The sequence below is a fragment of the Rhinopithecus roxellana genome, chromosome 6 (assembly GCF_007565055.1).
Source record: "Rhinopithecus roxellana isolate Shanxi Qingling chromosome 6, ASM756505v1, whole genome shotgun sequence".
Lineage (NCBI taxonomy): Eukaryota > Metazoa > Chordata > Mammalia > Primates > Cercopithecidae > Rhinopithecus > Rhinopithecus roxellana.
Window position 1 is genome coordinate 50,600,565 of NC_044554.1, and position 12,520 is coordinate 50,613,084.

A 12,520-nucleotide genomic window follows, 5' to 3' on the forward strand; every position below is an offset into this window, starting at 1 on the left:
CTTATGAGCTCTAAATTGTCCAAATCAGTAACAGAGACCCTGCATCCCGCTCCTGCAATCCCCACCTTCTCACATACACCCTCTCTAAGCTTTCCCAGATAAGCCAATTTAGGGTTAATCTTTAAATCCTCCCTTAGCCAGTGGAGACAAAAGGGTGCATTAACCATTTGGATTGCAAAATTAATAGTTGTTATGTCATTGCAATTTGTATGATAAGGTGGAAGAGAAGAGCCTAAATAAGACAAGGCATAGAATTAAACAGTGTGAAGATACCCAGCAGAATGATCTTGGAAAAATACTTCATATCTCCTTTTGATTTATAAGACACGTGTGTCTTCACATTTTGTATTTAGAGTCATTATTACCAAATATAGTGCATTTAATAAAAGGGACTTCCAGTTTTTACATATTTGATTCTAAATTTATAAAAAGTTTTGAAATAAACAACCCTATTGGCTATAACTTAGGCAGATGGAGTGGTCTGACGTTTCCCATCACTAGCCAGAAGTGCCTACGAGCTCCCCCAGTGACCCAGTGTTTCTTAGTAATGCAATCCAAAGATAAACTATTTTCATGTGGATGAATCTGCAGGGGAAAATGCGCACACATACACACTCACACACAGACACAACACACTCACAAATACACTCTCACACACACACACATACACACACGGTATCTTCTTATTGCAAGGATGATAAGATTCTCTCACTGAGCACAGCAAATTTTTCTCTCAGCGTTTTAGGTTGGTTTCTGGGATGCACCCCTGATAATGTCTCCAGACTCACAAAGATGTGGTTTTGGAAAAGCACGGTTGTGGTGAGGAATTTCTTTTACTGGATCATGGGACTGGATAAATATTATTATAACATAAATTTCTTTGTTCCAAATGGACATTTGTGAATTCCAGCTTTAGATATAGTTATGGTACTGGATAGTACTGCTCATTAATCCTGATTGGGAAAACACATTTGCTTGGAATATTGCAGAAATTATACGGAAAATTGAGATGAGCCATAATGACTCTCTGTTATATTTCAGGTAAAAGGAGCCCCTTTTGAAGGGAAAACAGTAATAGATAATATTTCAGAGCTCTGTATAAATGGACATTAATTTATTCATTTCACAAACATCAAGTAGTATCAATTATATACCTGAATTTTCCTCTGAATGTAAAGGAAAGAGAATGATATACTACAGTACCAGGGAATGTCAGGGTAAGAAGCAAAGAGGAAGGGAGATGTGAGTCAGTCCTTGATAGATGAGCAGTGTCTGGCCCTGTTTGGGGAGAATACAGTTTGTCCCAGGCTGTGGAAATAGCACAAATACACGGGATGTTAAAGCCTGTAAAAGCTCTAGAGCCTGTGCTTTCCTAACCTGCTGTATTTCCTGCACAGCCACACTTCCCTTTCTCTACGCAGGTGAACTTTAGAAGACATGGGCCCTGGGAAAGTGGGGTGAGCCGGGTCAGGGGCTCTGGAAGTTTCAAACGTCTCCATTCCTTGTACCATCTGTCAGTATTTAAATTTTTACCCCCATTCTTGGCAAATGCTAATTTTTTTAAAGTGATGTTTTTAAAGTAATCATATATTTTGTCATTTTTGTAACACGCAGCACTGCCAATCAGGCATGAGATGAGCCTGTAAGTTAATTTCATAATTTCACAGAACTTTACTATTATTTCATCTCAGCAAAGACATGAGTCAATTTCCTTATCCTGTATAGCTTGGGTCATGTGCATAATTTCCTTTCATTTTCAAAAAATATTAAAAAGAAATTGAGGACCTCGATATTATCTTTGAAAACCTTAGGTTAGGGACTGCTACACTAGCCGGTTCTCACCTCCTGACCTCTTTGTCTCTCTTTCCATCTATGATCCCTTGATTCCCCTGGAGCTGTTCTGTCCAAAGATTCTAAAGATAAATTGAAATTACCAGATGATTTTATTATTTCTTACACGGTCTATCTGTAGTCCACCCCGGAACAGTCAGCTCTGAACAATTTTGTTTTGCATTTGTCTCTTCAAATCTATTTATTGATTCACTGATTCAAAACATGTGATTTTTAATACCTTCCTTGTCAGATATACAACGTCAGGATTAATGGATAAAATGTCCAATAAAGTCCCAACCTGCAGAAAGCTCAAAGCTGAGAAAGATATGCATTTATTTAGTAGATATTTACTATAATCATGGAAGCAACTCTTAAAAATACTGTAGGTTAAAAAACTCCTCAAAAGTGAAGTCAAGAAAGTGAGGAGCCAAACCAATGTAAAAATGGTCTGTGTGATGAGTAGTCATTAAGAATGATGACAAGATTAGTAGCAGACAGAAGGATAGAATGAGAAGAGAGTTCTGAAGGGAAAGAAGCAAGTGCAGCAAAGAAGGGTCCTGTTCTCACGGCATGTGTGTAAAGGAGCTGGGCTTCAAATGCAGCAAAGAAGGGTCCTGTTCTCACGGCATGTGTGTAAAGGAGCTGGGCTTCAAAGGAGGAAGGAAAATGATCTGGAAGCAGCAGAGAGAAGCCCGAAGAGCAAGGAAGACACCAAAACAATATATAAACACAGAGTAGGTCTCCCGATGTACATTAAAGAATACCCTAAATTTCATTCCGCATCATTCTGATCTTGAAAGTCTTGGTCTTTGAATAACAAAAATAGGACAGTGACAAGTGAAACCTGGGCCTCTATGGAAGAACTCGGGTAAACCCAAATTGTCTTGGGCAGGCAAAATACAGGCACATTTTGCAGCAGTTGCCGATGATACACTGATATGGGTTGAGAAATAATCAGTATGTAAATACTACTAGAGAAGAAAGACATTATAACTCTTCATAATAAATTGCAAGTGCTGTGTAGAAATGTGTGGCATAAACCAGAAAAAAAAAAGAAAATACAGATTTGGCCGTTCAGGACACAGCATCAGGGAGGAAAGAGGGCACAGTAAGACTGGCCAGGCCTGTGTATGTTTTTTAACTTTATTTATTTATTTTTTGTGTGTGATTTGGGGTTTTACTCTATTGCAATGATCATGGCTCACTCCAGTCTCGAACTTCAGGGCTCAAGCAATCCTCTCAACTCAGCCTCCTGAGTAGCTAAGGCTGCCATAACAGGCTAATTTTTAGTATATATATATTTTTAGAGACAAAATCTCACTGTTTCCCAGCCTAGTCTTGAACTCCTCACCTCAAGCAATCCTCCTGCCTCAGCCTCCCAAAGTGCTGAGATTATAGGCATGAGCCACCACACCCGGCCCTGTGTGCTTTTAGACACCCTGTGTATATTCATATTGATAGTTCCAGAACAGGCAGTGGAGGAGATCTCATCAGTGTCCTGTGAGTGCACACAGACCTTTAGCTAGCACCTGGCTTGCCTTATGCAAGATAGAAACAAATGGATCCCTGTAGGCCAAGAGGGGTAGCTTACTTCTAATGTATTAAACTGCCCGTATTATCCACATTGAAAATCTCTTTAAGTGTAATGTAAAAATCCATATATAAATGTTAAATTGAAATTAGTATTATAAAGGGATGTCCACAATCATAGAAAAGAACTTTCATTTACAATAAAGAGCACTTGTAGGGGAAATTTCTGTTCATGGCTTAGAGTGAGAAGAGAGTGAAGTGGGCAGAGTAGTTCACAAGACAAAGCCATTCTCAGGGGCTCCCACTGTTTGGATGGGGGTGGCAAATATAGGAAGGCAGGGAAACCTACGGTGTGGATAATTAAGGTTTATCCTACCTGTGTGTGAGTTCTGACTCCAAACACAATTTGTGAGAAATTTGCAAAATGCGTTTTCTATGTTATCTCCTACACAAGATTTTGTATGTTGATATTGTATCATCTTCTGTCTTTGCCATGCTCCAAACCCACTTAATTATTCTTGTGGGGAAGGTGACACAGGAAAGACTGCTCAGGATTGCTGGGAGCTGTGGGGAAAAGAGGAAGCACCAGAATTTCTGCACAGGGAGGGGAGATTCCACAGTGCTATGGCTAAGCGACTTGCACAGACACACACAGCCGAGTCCCCCTGCTCTGTGGGCTGGATCTTCCGAGTAGAGAATGATCCATCAGGCCTCTCAGCTGAGAATCGATCCATGGGCATACCTGCGTCATTTATAATAAATCGGCTCCAGAAGTAACTCAGCAATTCCAGTCCCTGCACGAAGGTCTGTCTATACCAGAAAAGGAGATTGTGGCCTAAAATTGGTTCACATCTCAGAGTCACTGCCTGTCCCATTTCTGTCACCTCATGCTTGGGTGACTGGATAATGCCAGCATCTGTGCATGCTATAAAAGAAGGCAAAATTAGGAAACAGAATAAGGAAAACACAGGAAGTCATCTATACAGAGGCCCAGCATGAAGATGATAAATATGTGAGGACTCTCTCGCTACCAGGATACAAAGGGACACACAGAGGGTCCAGGAGTCCATGGCAGAGTGAGAGCAGATGTGGCACATTCCAGACCAGGGCCCTTATGAACATGAGCCACAAAAGGATACTTTGGGACATTTTACCCCCACAAGATGCATCTGTCAGTGACATCACTGAATGGGCCACCACCCCCAACTTGAAAGCTCTTTTAAGTGGAGGCTACATTTTTGGGAGATGAATCAGGCAGGACTGAAGTCAACTACAATTGATCTGAGATACAGATGCACATTTGCAGAGGGTCCCTGTAGATTTGCTTTGATGTCATCAATTCATAGCACCTTCTCCATAACATGCCTTACCTAGGAGCCTACCAACTATATCCATCTGCACCTCAAACTCCAAGTATTTAAAGATGAACTCATTGCCTTATTGCAAGCCAGCTTCTCCGCAAACTCTCCTGTATCTCTCACTGGTGGCTCTGTGCTCCTAGTTCTTCAAATGCGCTTAAATGAGTTAGAAGTTAGCATCTGAGTTACCCAGGAAGAGCAAGCATGTCAACTGCATTGTTAAAGATACGGGAGGTGGATCGGTGTCCCGAAAGCTCATTAGATTTCAAAGCTCTTCTTTGCAGTGAAGGGCCTCTCTGAGTTTATTGATCCTTGAACTCTATTGAATTTGCAAAGCCCAGAGCACAGAATCTCTCACATTCTCTATCCACACAATAAATCAGAAATAAGATAGTCTTTTTCACAAAGATTTGGAAATTAAATGCTCCAGAGTTGATTTACATCTTATTCTTACCTCTAGCAAAGCTCAGCATTTCTTAATCTCTACACCCAGCCTTTTTCTTATAAAAGAATCTTGCATCTCACTAACTGACTTCCTCTCAGGGTATAGAGTGTACACAGCTGAGAGAACCTCTGCACTGTGGATTGGTCAACTAGGTTATTTGCTAACGAAGAAGGAGCAGTTTAAGGTCACGTTTTCGCTGTTGGCACAGAGGCATACCGCTGAGTCCCCTGCAACCCAGGGCACTTGCCAATCCTAAGGAGCAAATAGTTGACAGATGAGCTTGTGTGACCTGAGGTGTCTGTTTCCTTGTGGGCTCCATCCCTTTGTTGTGTGTGTTAGATCCAGAATGTAAAACAGTGGTCATCAATCAGTTTTCAAGGTAACCAACATGTTTTCCTCCCTGTTACCAGGTGCCTAGGTTTGGTAGGCAGAACGATGGCCCTTCAACCATGCCCAGGCCTAATCCCTGGAACCTATGAATGTGTTGAATTACCTGATAAAGGGGAATTAAAGTTCCATGTGAAGTGAGGTTGCCAATCAGCTGACCTTAATATAGAGGCCCAATGTAATCACAAAGGTCCTAAAATATGGAAGAGGGGGGATGACGAGTGAGCGTCAGATTGATGCAGAGTGAGCAAAGGCTCAGCTAGTCCTTGTTGACTTTTGAAGATTGAATGGGGTCATGAGCCAAGGAACACTGGTCACCTCTAGAAGTTGAAAAGGAGAGAAAACAGTTCTCCCTGAGTGCCTCAGGAAGGAATGCAGCCCTGCCAACACCTGGATTTTAGCCCAGTAACATCCATTTTGGACTTCTGACCTCCAGAACTGTAAGGTAATACTTGCATGGTAGTAAGCCACCAAGTTAGTGGTAGTTCGTTACAGCAGCAATAGAAATTGAGTACCTCGTAGCAGCCATGGGACTCATGGGAGAGAGAGACAGAAGCCGGATACAAAACACTGGTAGAGTCAGATACGCGATCACATGGAAAAACCTGAAATCAAGCCAGGCGAAACAAACCAACAAACAAAACTTTTATATGCCCAGACCCCACCTTCTTCCAGGGACACAGAGGCATCTGGAGTAACAGACTTAGAACTAGATTGGGGCATTTTCCTGCTCAGAGCAAAAGTTCTTGGGGGAGAAAATTCTGTCCTACTCCACCCTAAGCCTTGCTAATAAGTGTGTATGCTGCTGGTAGCATCATTGTGATTGAAGCTCCCTGAGGACAGGCTCCCTCTGACATGGTCCAGGATAGCGCCTCCAATTCTACCTGCTCTTCCCTCTACATTCAACAGAACAGGTAGGGCTGACCTCGGTTGGCTTGGGGCCAAGTTCTACAAGGCTCCTGTGACACAAAAACTGCTTCTCTGCTTTCCCCAGCCCAGAACACGGGTGCTGCACCACCCCAGCTCCTTGTTCCTCCACGTCTTCAGTGAGCTCAGAGGTATATCCACTTGCAAGCACACCTACCACTCAGAGCCCCACTCAAATCTCAATTTAGAGCAAAACCCATCTCCGCATCAATAGAGGCAAAAGGGTTGGTCTCTAATCCCTTTATCCTCAGCCTTCATTGCAGACACCTCCAGCCCAGCTCGCTGAATCTAGGTCCACCTCCAGGGTTTTCATTAAGGATCCTCCAGGGAGGAATCCCATCCCCTCCCCCATAGATTCCGGTTGACAATGAAACCACAGTGCCTCCTAGTGGTCAGTATGCAGGAACAGCACAAATGTGCTCTTTGTCAAGACTTGGAGGACTTGCACTTCCCTTGATTGAGCTGTGGGGAAACGAGATATCATAATTTATTGGTGTTGGAGGGTCATAAAACGATGTTATGACCTAAGATGAAATCTCCTGAGAGATGGACATTACAGTCTGACAGATGGAGACATAATATCAGTTTTAATATCCATAACAACCTGGCTCAGATGGGAGAGCAAAAAGACCGGACAACACTGTCGTTAATCAGAATTTAACCCATTCTCTCTCCCCTCCAAATTACAGGCCATCCCTGTAAAGAAAAGAAAGTTCCCCACTGATCTCAGAGCATTTTGAAAAAGCACCAAAAAATCTGCCTTTGTTCTCAGTAGCCAGGATGAAAGGCAGATGATGAAGAGAGATGAATCTTAGATAAAGAGGGGACAAAATAAAATAACTTATTTCCTTTCCTATAGGGAAGATTTGGCAAGCAATAGAAAGAATAAAACTAGACCATTACTTTAGGAAAGTTCCCCGAAATGGAAAATGTGGAGCAAAGCGTTTTCCCAGAAGACTAGGTTTAAGTAGGAAAAGATGATATAAGTAGACTCCCTCTATTTCTGATCCCTGCCCCTCAGGTGTGCTCCAAAAACACGGCACAAATGGGTCACAACAATGCAGAAATGAAGTGTAAACCACAAATAAAATTCTAAGGGCCCCCAATCATCTGAATGGACTTCCTACCCAGCCAGGGATCTTTTAAAATTTAACCTGAGAGACAACCAATTATCAACCAGAAAAATTTTAAATCTACCTTTAAGCTGGAACCTCTCCCCACTCCTGCCTCCAGTTGTCTGCCTTTCTGGCCAAAACCAATGTATCTCGTAACTGTGTTTGATTGAAGTCTCAAGTTTCATGTCTCCCTAAAATGTAGAAAACCAAGCTGCACCCTGACCACCTTGGGCACTGTTCTCACTACCTCCTGAGGGCTGTTTCACAGGCCATGGTCACTCATATTTGGCTCAGAATAAATGTCTTCAAATATTTTACATAGTTTGACTCTTCATCAACAGAAATTAATTCCATGTTCACTTTGTGCTCTCTGATCAAGTCTAAATATTCACTCTCTATTCTCATCTTGTCACATGACCCAATGAAGCATCAAAGATTATGTAATAAATAACATAAAAATACTCAAATGATAAAGTCTCAAAACCAAGTGAGGGTCCCAACTTGATTATAAATCCACTTCAAGTTTTTAAAAAGTCTTTCCTTAAAATTAAAGTTTCTGTATAACATCTCTATGCTATTTAAGTCAAATATCAAACAAATCACAGACTAAGAATCTGACATTAAAATTCAAAGAAAATCAAAACCTCAAATAAAATGTTTTGACTTTAATCTGTATAATTACAGAAGAGGGAACTCAGATTAATGCTTTTGTTATTATTTATGTACTTAGGTAAAACAACCACACTAACAAACGGCAACTAATTCGTATCCTAAAGATACAATGAGGAATAACTGGGCCAGAATCTTGGAGAAGGCAGGAGCCTGGGGAGTGAGCACAGCAGTCACTGCCGTTAGGGGCATTTGCTGATCCCAGCTCAGCACTTAGGAAGCTGACTCACAGGCCAGGGGGTTAAAGGCAAAGACCAGAACTTACTTAATGTGACCATTGAGGGACTTGAATAGAATCAATGAACTAGAAGGAAGCCTGTCCTCCAGGTGCTCCAGCACACCTCAAGCCTTGAATTCTGTTTCAGGGAGTCCTGGATTGTTTATGCATCCATGCCCTTTACAAAGCACAATAAAATTATCTCTGGAGAAAGATATATCCATCCTAGCCCAGAAATTATTTCTACAACCATAGTGTCTGGCACGATGTCAAAAATAATCAGGTTTATAAGGAAAAATACAAACAAATGACTGAGAAGCAGTACACACACAAAAATGTCCACAAAGACCACAGAGGTGAAAATAAGTAGGCAGACTGAAATAACTGAGTGGCCTATGCTCAACAAAATAAAAGATACACTCAAAAAATGTTATGAGGGAACGACTAACCGTAAAAGATGACCTCATAGATTAGAAAAAGAACCAAATGAAAATTCTGGCATGGAAGTGGAGGATGGTCATGGTCAGCCACCACCGGGCTGAGGTGTTGTTAGCTAAGTAAATTGCAGAGAAGGAAGGGAGATGTGCAGTGAGTTCATGGCCATCAGTTAGGACCTGCAGTCAGGTGGATGGAAAGGGAAGTCAGGAGGGGCTGAGGGACAGTGACAGTCCTTCAGAAGATTCCCAGGAAACTGCATTTCCAAACATTCTAACCAATACTTCCGAATGATTTCTAGTACAGGAGAGTCTGGGCAGAAGCTAGGGTAGAGACTACAGTTGGACACACACAGTGCATTAACAGAGGGGGCAACTGGACCAGGGGCAGTTCATTGCTTCTGAAGTTCTTTCAGGAATATCTAATGCACTTATGTATCAGTCTGTTTTCATGCTGCTGATAAAGACATATCCAAGACTGTGAAGAAAAATATGTTTAATTGGACTTACAGTTCCACATGGCTGGGGAGGCCTCAGAATCATGGCTGGAAGCAAAAGGCACTTCTTACATGGTGGCGACAAGAGAAAATGAGGAAGAAGCAAATGTGGAAACCCCCGATAAACCCATGAGATCTCATGAGACTTGTTCACTGTGATGAGAATACTATGGGAAAGACCAGCCCCCAAGATTCAATTACATCCCCCGGTCTCTCCCACAACACATGGGAATTCTGGAAGATACAATTCAAGTTGAGATTCGTGTGGGGACACAGTCAAACCATATCAACTAAGGAGCTATTTTAATATATGAGGACAGACAAGTGGAAGTGTCCTCATCTGTCTCTGAACTAGCTGACCCAGCCCTATATAATGTTGGGATATGTTTGTTACACGGAAGAGTTAGAGAGCTCTGGAGTAGCAGAGTTCATTTTGAGCTAATATTTTGGACTTGTTGCCCGGATATCCATTTGTGTGCATTTCTTGGAAATTTAAAGGGCGCTGAATGAAATAGTTGAAATCATCAACATCATCATCATTAATCCTACTCATATTAACATATTTCCCCAAAAACAGGGGAAAAAGATTTCCAAACACATAGTACCTGTTGAGATTTGGTTGCATAACACATCCAATGAGAGGTCTAGAGGAGGCCCCAGAGTCAGGGTATCACCAAGGATAAGATTCAAATCATTCATATGCCGACAACCGCAGAGGGAGAGCCTGCTGTTTGTCACTCACATACAATCATTATCTGTATTATTAAAATGTGTCACACATGTTTATTGACTACATGTTTTTATTTTTCAAATTTCTGTATTTTTTAATTGATATAAAATATTGTTTCACTTTTAAAATAGAACAGCTGTTAGTACCCCAGAAGACTAAGTGTGTGATAGATAAGTCACTTTCAGTTTTGGTTTCTTGAACTCTCACCGAGAGGTGTTTCAAATTCCTTAGACATATTTTCAAATAACAAATGCAGTCTTCATGTTTTAAGAAATAGTTTATTTCCAGCCAGGTGCAATGGCTCATGCTTGTAATTCCAGCACTTTGGGACACCAAGAAGAGCGAATCACTTGAGGTCAGGAGTTTGAAATCAGCCTGGCCAACATAGGAAAATCCCGCCTCTACTAAAAATACAAAAATTAGCTGGGCATGGTGGCACATGTCTGTCATCCCAGCTATTGGGGAGGCTGAGGCAGGACAATCACTTGAACCCAGGAGGCAGAGGCTGCAGTGAGCCCAGATCGCACTGCTGCACTCCAGCCTGGGCAATGGAGCAAGACTCCATCTCAAAAACAAAAAGAAAAGAACAGAAAAGAAAAAGTTTACTTCATCCCACTATATGAATCCTAGCTATATCTGAAAACTCACTTCTTCCCTGGGAGGATGAGGAATAAGGAAAGGCTGCTGTGAGCCGATAGAGAGGAGAGAGCCCTGCAGTTTTGTGCACAAAAGGGAAGTATCTCTGCAATGCTGTGGCTAAGCTGCTGGCACAGAGATACACGGCAGAGTCCCCAAGCTTTGCAGGCTGGATCTTGAGAGTGGAGTTTACTCCTTTGAGCCTCTCTGCAGAAAATCGATCCTTAGGCAACTGTGAATCATCTACCACATCGTTATTCTGAAATTGAACCAGAAGCTCTGGGCCCTGACCCAGGATCTGCCGGTACCAGTAAAGGGTAGCATGGCCAGATACAGGATTGCACCAAAAAGTCACAGCCTGGCTTTTCTCTATAACCTTGTATCTGGGGGACTGGGCAACTCCAGCTTCTCTGAGTTCTGTGAAGGAAAAAGACAGAATTTGAAAATAGAAGGAAATGATTGAAATAATCACTGAGAGACCCGATGTGATCATGGTGTTCCTAGGACTCACCTGCTCCCAGGAGACAGAGGGCCGCCCAGCAGAGGAGCCTGGTGCCCATGGCAGGGTCAGGGCAGGATGGGAGCTTTGCCCAATCAGGGTCACTGTGAGCAGGAGCAGAGGAGGAGGGACGTCCCTGTCCTCTCATGGCAGTTCCCACAGTGACATCATTGCCTCCACAAATGCCTACCTTCTTAGAAACCAATTATTATAAACTAAAACAGAGCACGAAGTTGCTTTACCATATTCACAGACTGTGTAAGTTTGGCCAAGAGTCCTCACTCACATCTCTATGGCTTCGGGATTGGATCTCCTACTCCATCTCTAGGCCCATCCTCTGCTGGATGTTTCGAGTTGAAGGCAACTCGAAACAGAGATATCAGTTAGTGACCTTTTTGTCTTACCAGCAATTATCCTTCTCTTTGGGCATTTCTCTTTCACTAGGTTCTCTATCTTCCAGGTCCTATGCGCTTAGAAGCTGGGGTAATTGACACGAGTTTATCCTAGAAGCTTGTTGAACTAGCTGACACGCTGTAAGCTAAAGGGATAAAATAATACCCTGGGCACAAAGTTGGAAGCGTTCATTTTTAGTGAAGGCCAATGAGCAGTTTCCTCTTTGCTGTTATCATTTATGACGCATTGTGTACCAAGCCTTCATCATGGTTCTGCTCGTAGTTTTTGGTCACCAATGTAATGAAAGTAAGTTCTCATTTTTTTATCGAAGATGGGTGGGGAATTCTCTTACCCCTGAAAATATCAGTATATATTGTAAGAAATGCAAAATCAAATAGACTTGCTGAAATCTAAAAATAACCTTATAGCTACACCTCTAGTGTAAATTACAGTTGAACAGTAGTGGTATTATCTATTTTTTGTTTCTAATGGAGCAACATTAGTCACAAATGCATTAGTCACAAATGCAATTTTATTCCTTGCCTGCGTAATAAGAAATAAAAGGAGTTAGGGCACGGCACTCCTTAGAGTTGGCATAAGACAATAACACAAGGAGATGCATGTCCAGAGAGGTGGGAACGAAGATATATGTGTTCAGTGAGGTGCGCCCAGAGATATTCCAACAAACCGGTAAAACCTAGGGGACACATGTCAAGGTTATCAGGTGAATACCTGTGGGTATAGAATTACCAGAGCCATTCACTTCTGTCATAAATCCTTTATTACTGAGGCCAAAAGCTGCTGGTTTGAGTCCAACTCATGTAGGCACCAGGCAATAATTGCATGATGG

The 12,520-nt window shown here is 42.1% G+C and overlaps 1 protein-coding gene across 1 annotated transcript; it reads right to left on the minus strand.

Moving 5' to 3' along the window:
• Positions 1-3,871: 3,871 nt before the first annotated feature.
• Positions 3,872-11,593, minus strand: LOC104681410. The gene is made up of 4 exons (XM_030931987.1): positions 11,290-11,593; positions 10,791-11,195; positions 4,106-4,288; positions 3,872-3,927 (listed from the first exon to the last, which is right to left on the minus strand). The coding sequence occupies exons 1-4, from the start codon at positions 11,423-11,425 to the stop codon at positions 3,872-3,874; spliced, it is 780 nt and encodes a 259-aa protein (XP_030787847.1). The 5' UTR covers positions 11,426-11,593.
• Positions 11,594-12,520: the final 927 nt, after the last annotated feature.

Coding starts and splice junctions, on each gene's coding strand:
- LOC104681410 (XM_030931987.1), bottom strand. CDS start 11,425: ATGAGAGGACAGGGACGTCCCTCCTCCTCTGCTCCTGCTCACAGTGAC. Junction 4,289..10,790: donor CTCATCCTCCCAGGGAAGAA/GTGAGTTTTCAG, acceptor CTTCTTTTATAG/CATGCACAGATGCTGGCATT. Junction 3,928..4,105: donor ATTTATTATAAATGACGCAG/GTATGCCCATGG, acceptor TTTTCCCCACAG/CTCCCAGCAATCCTGAGCAG.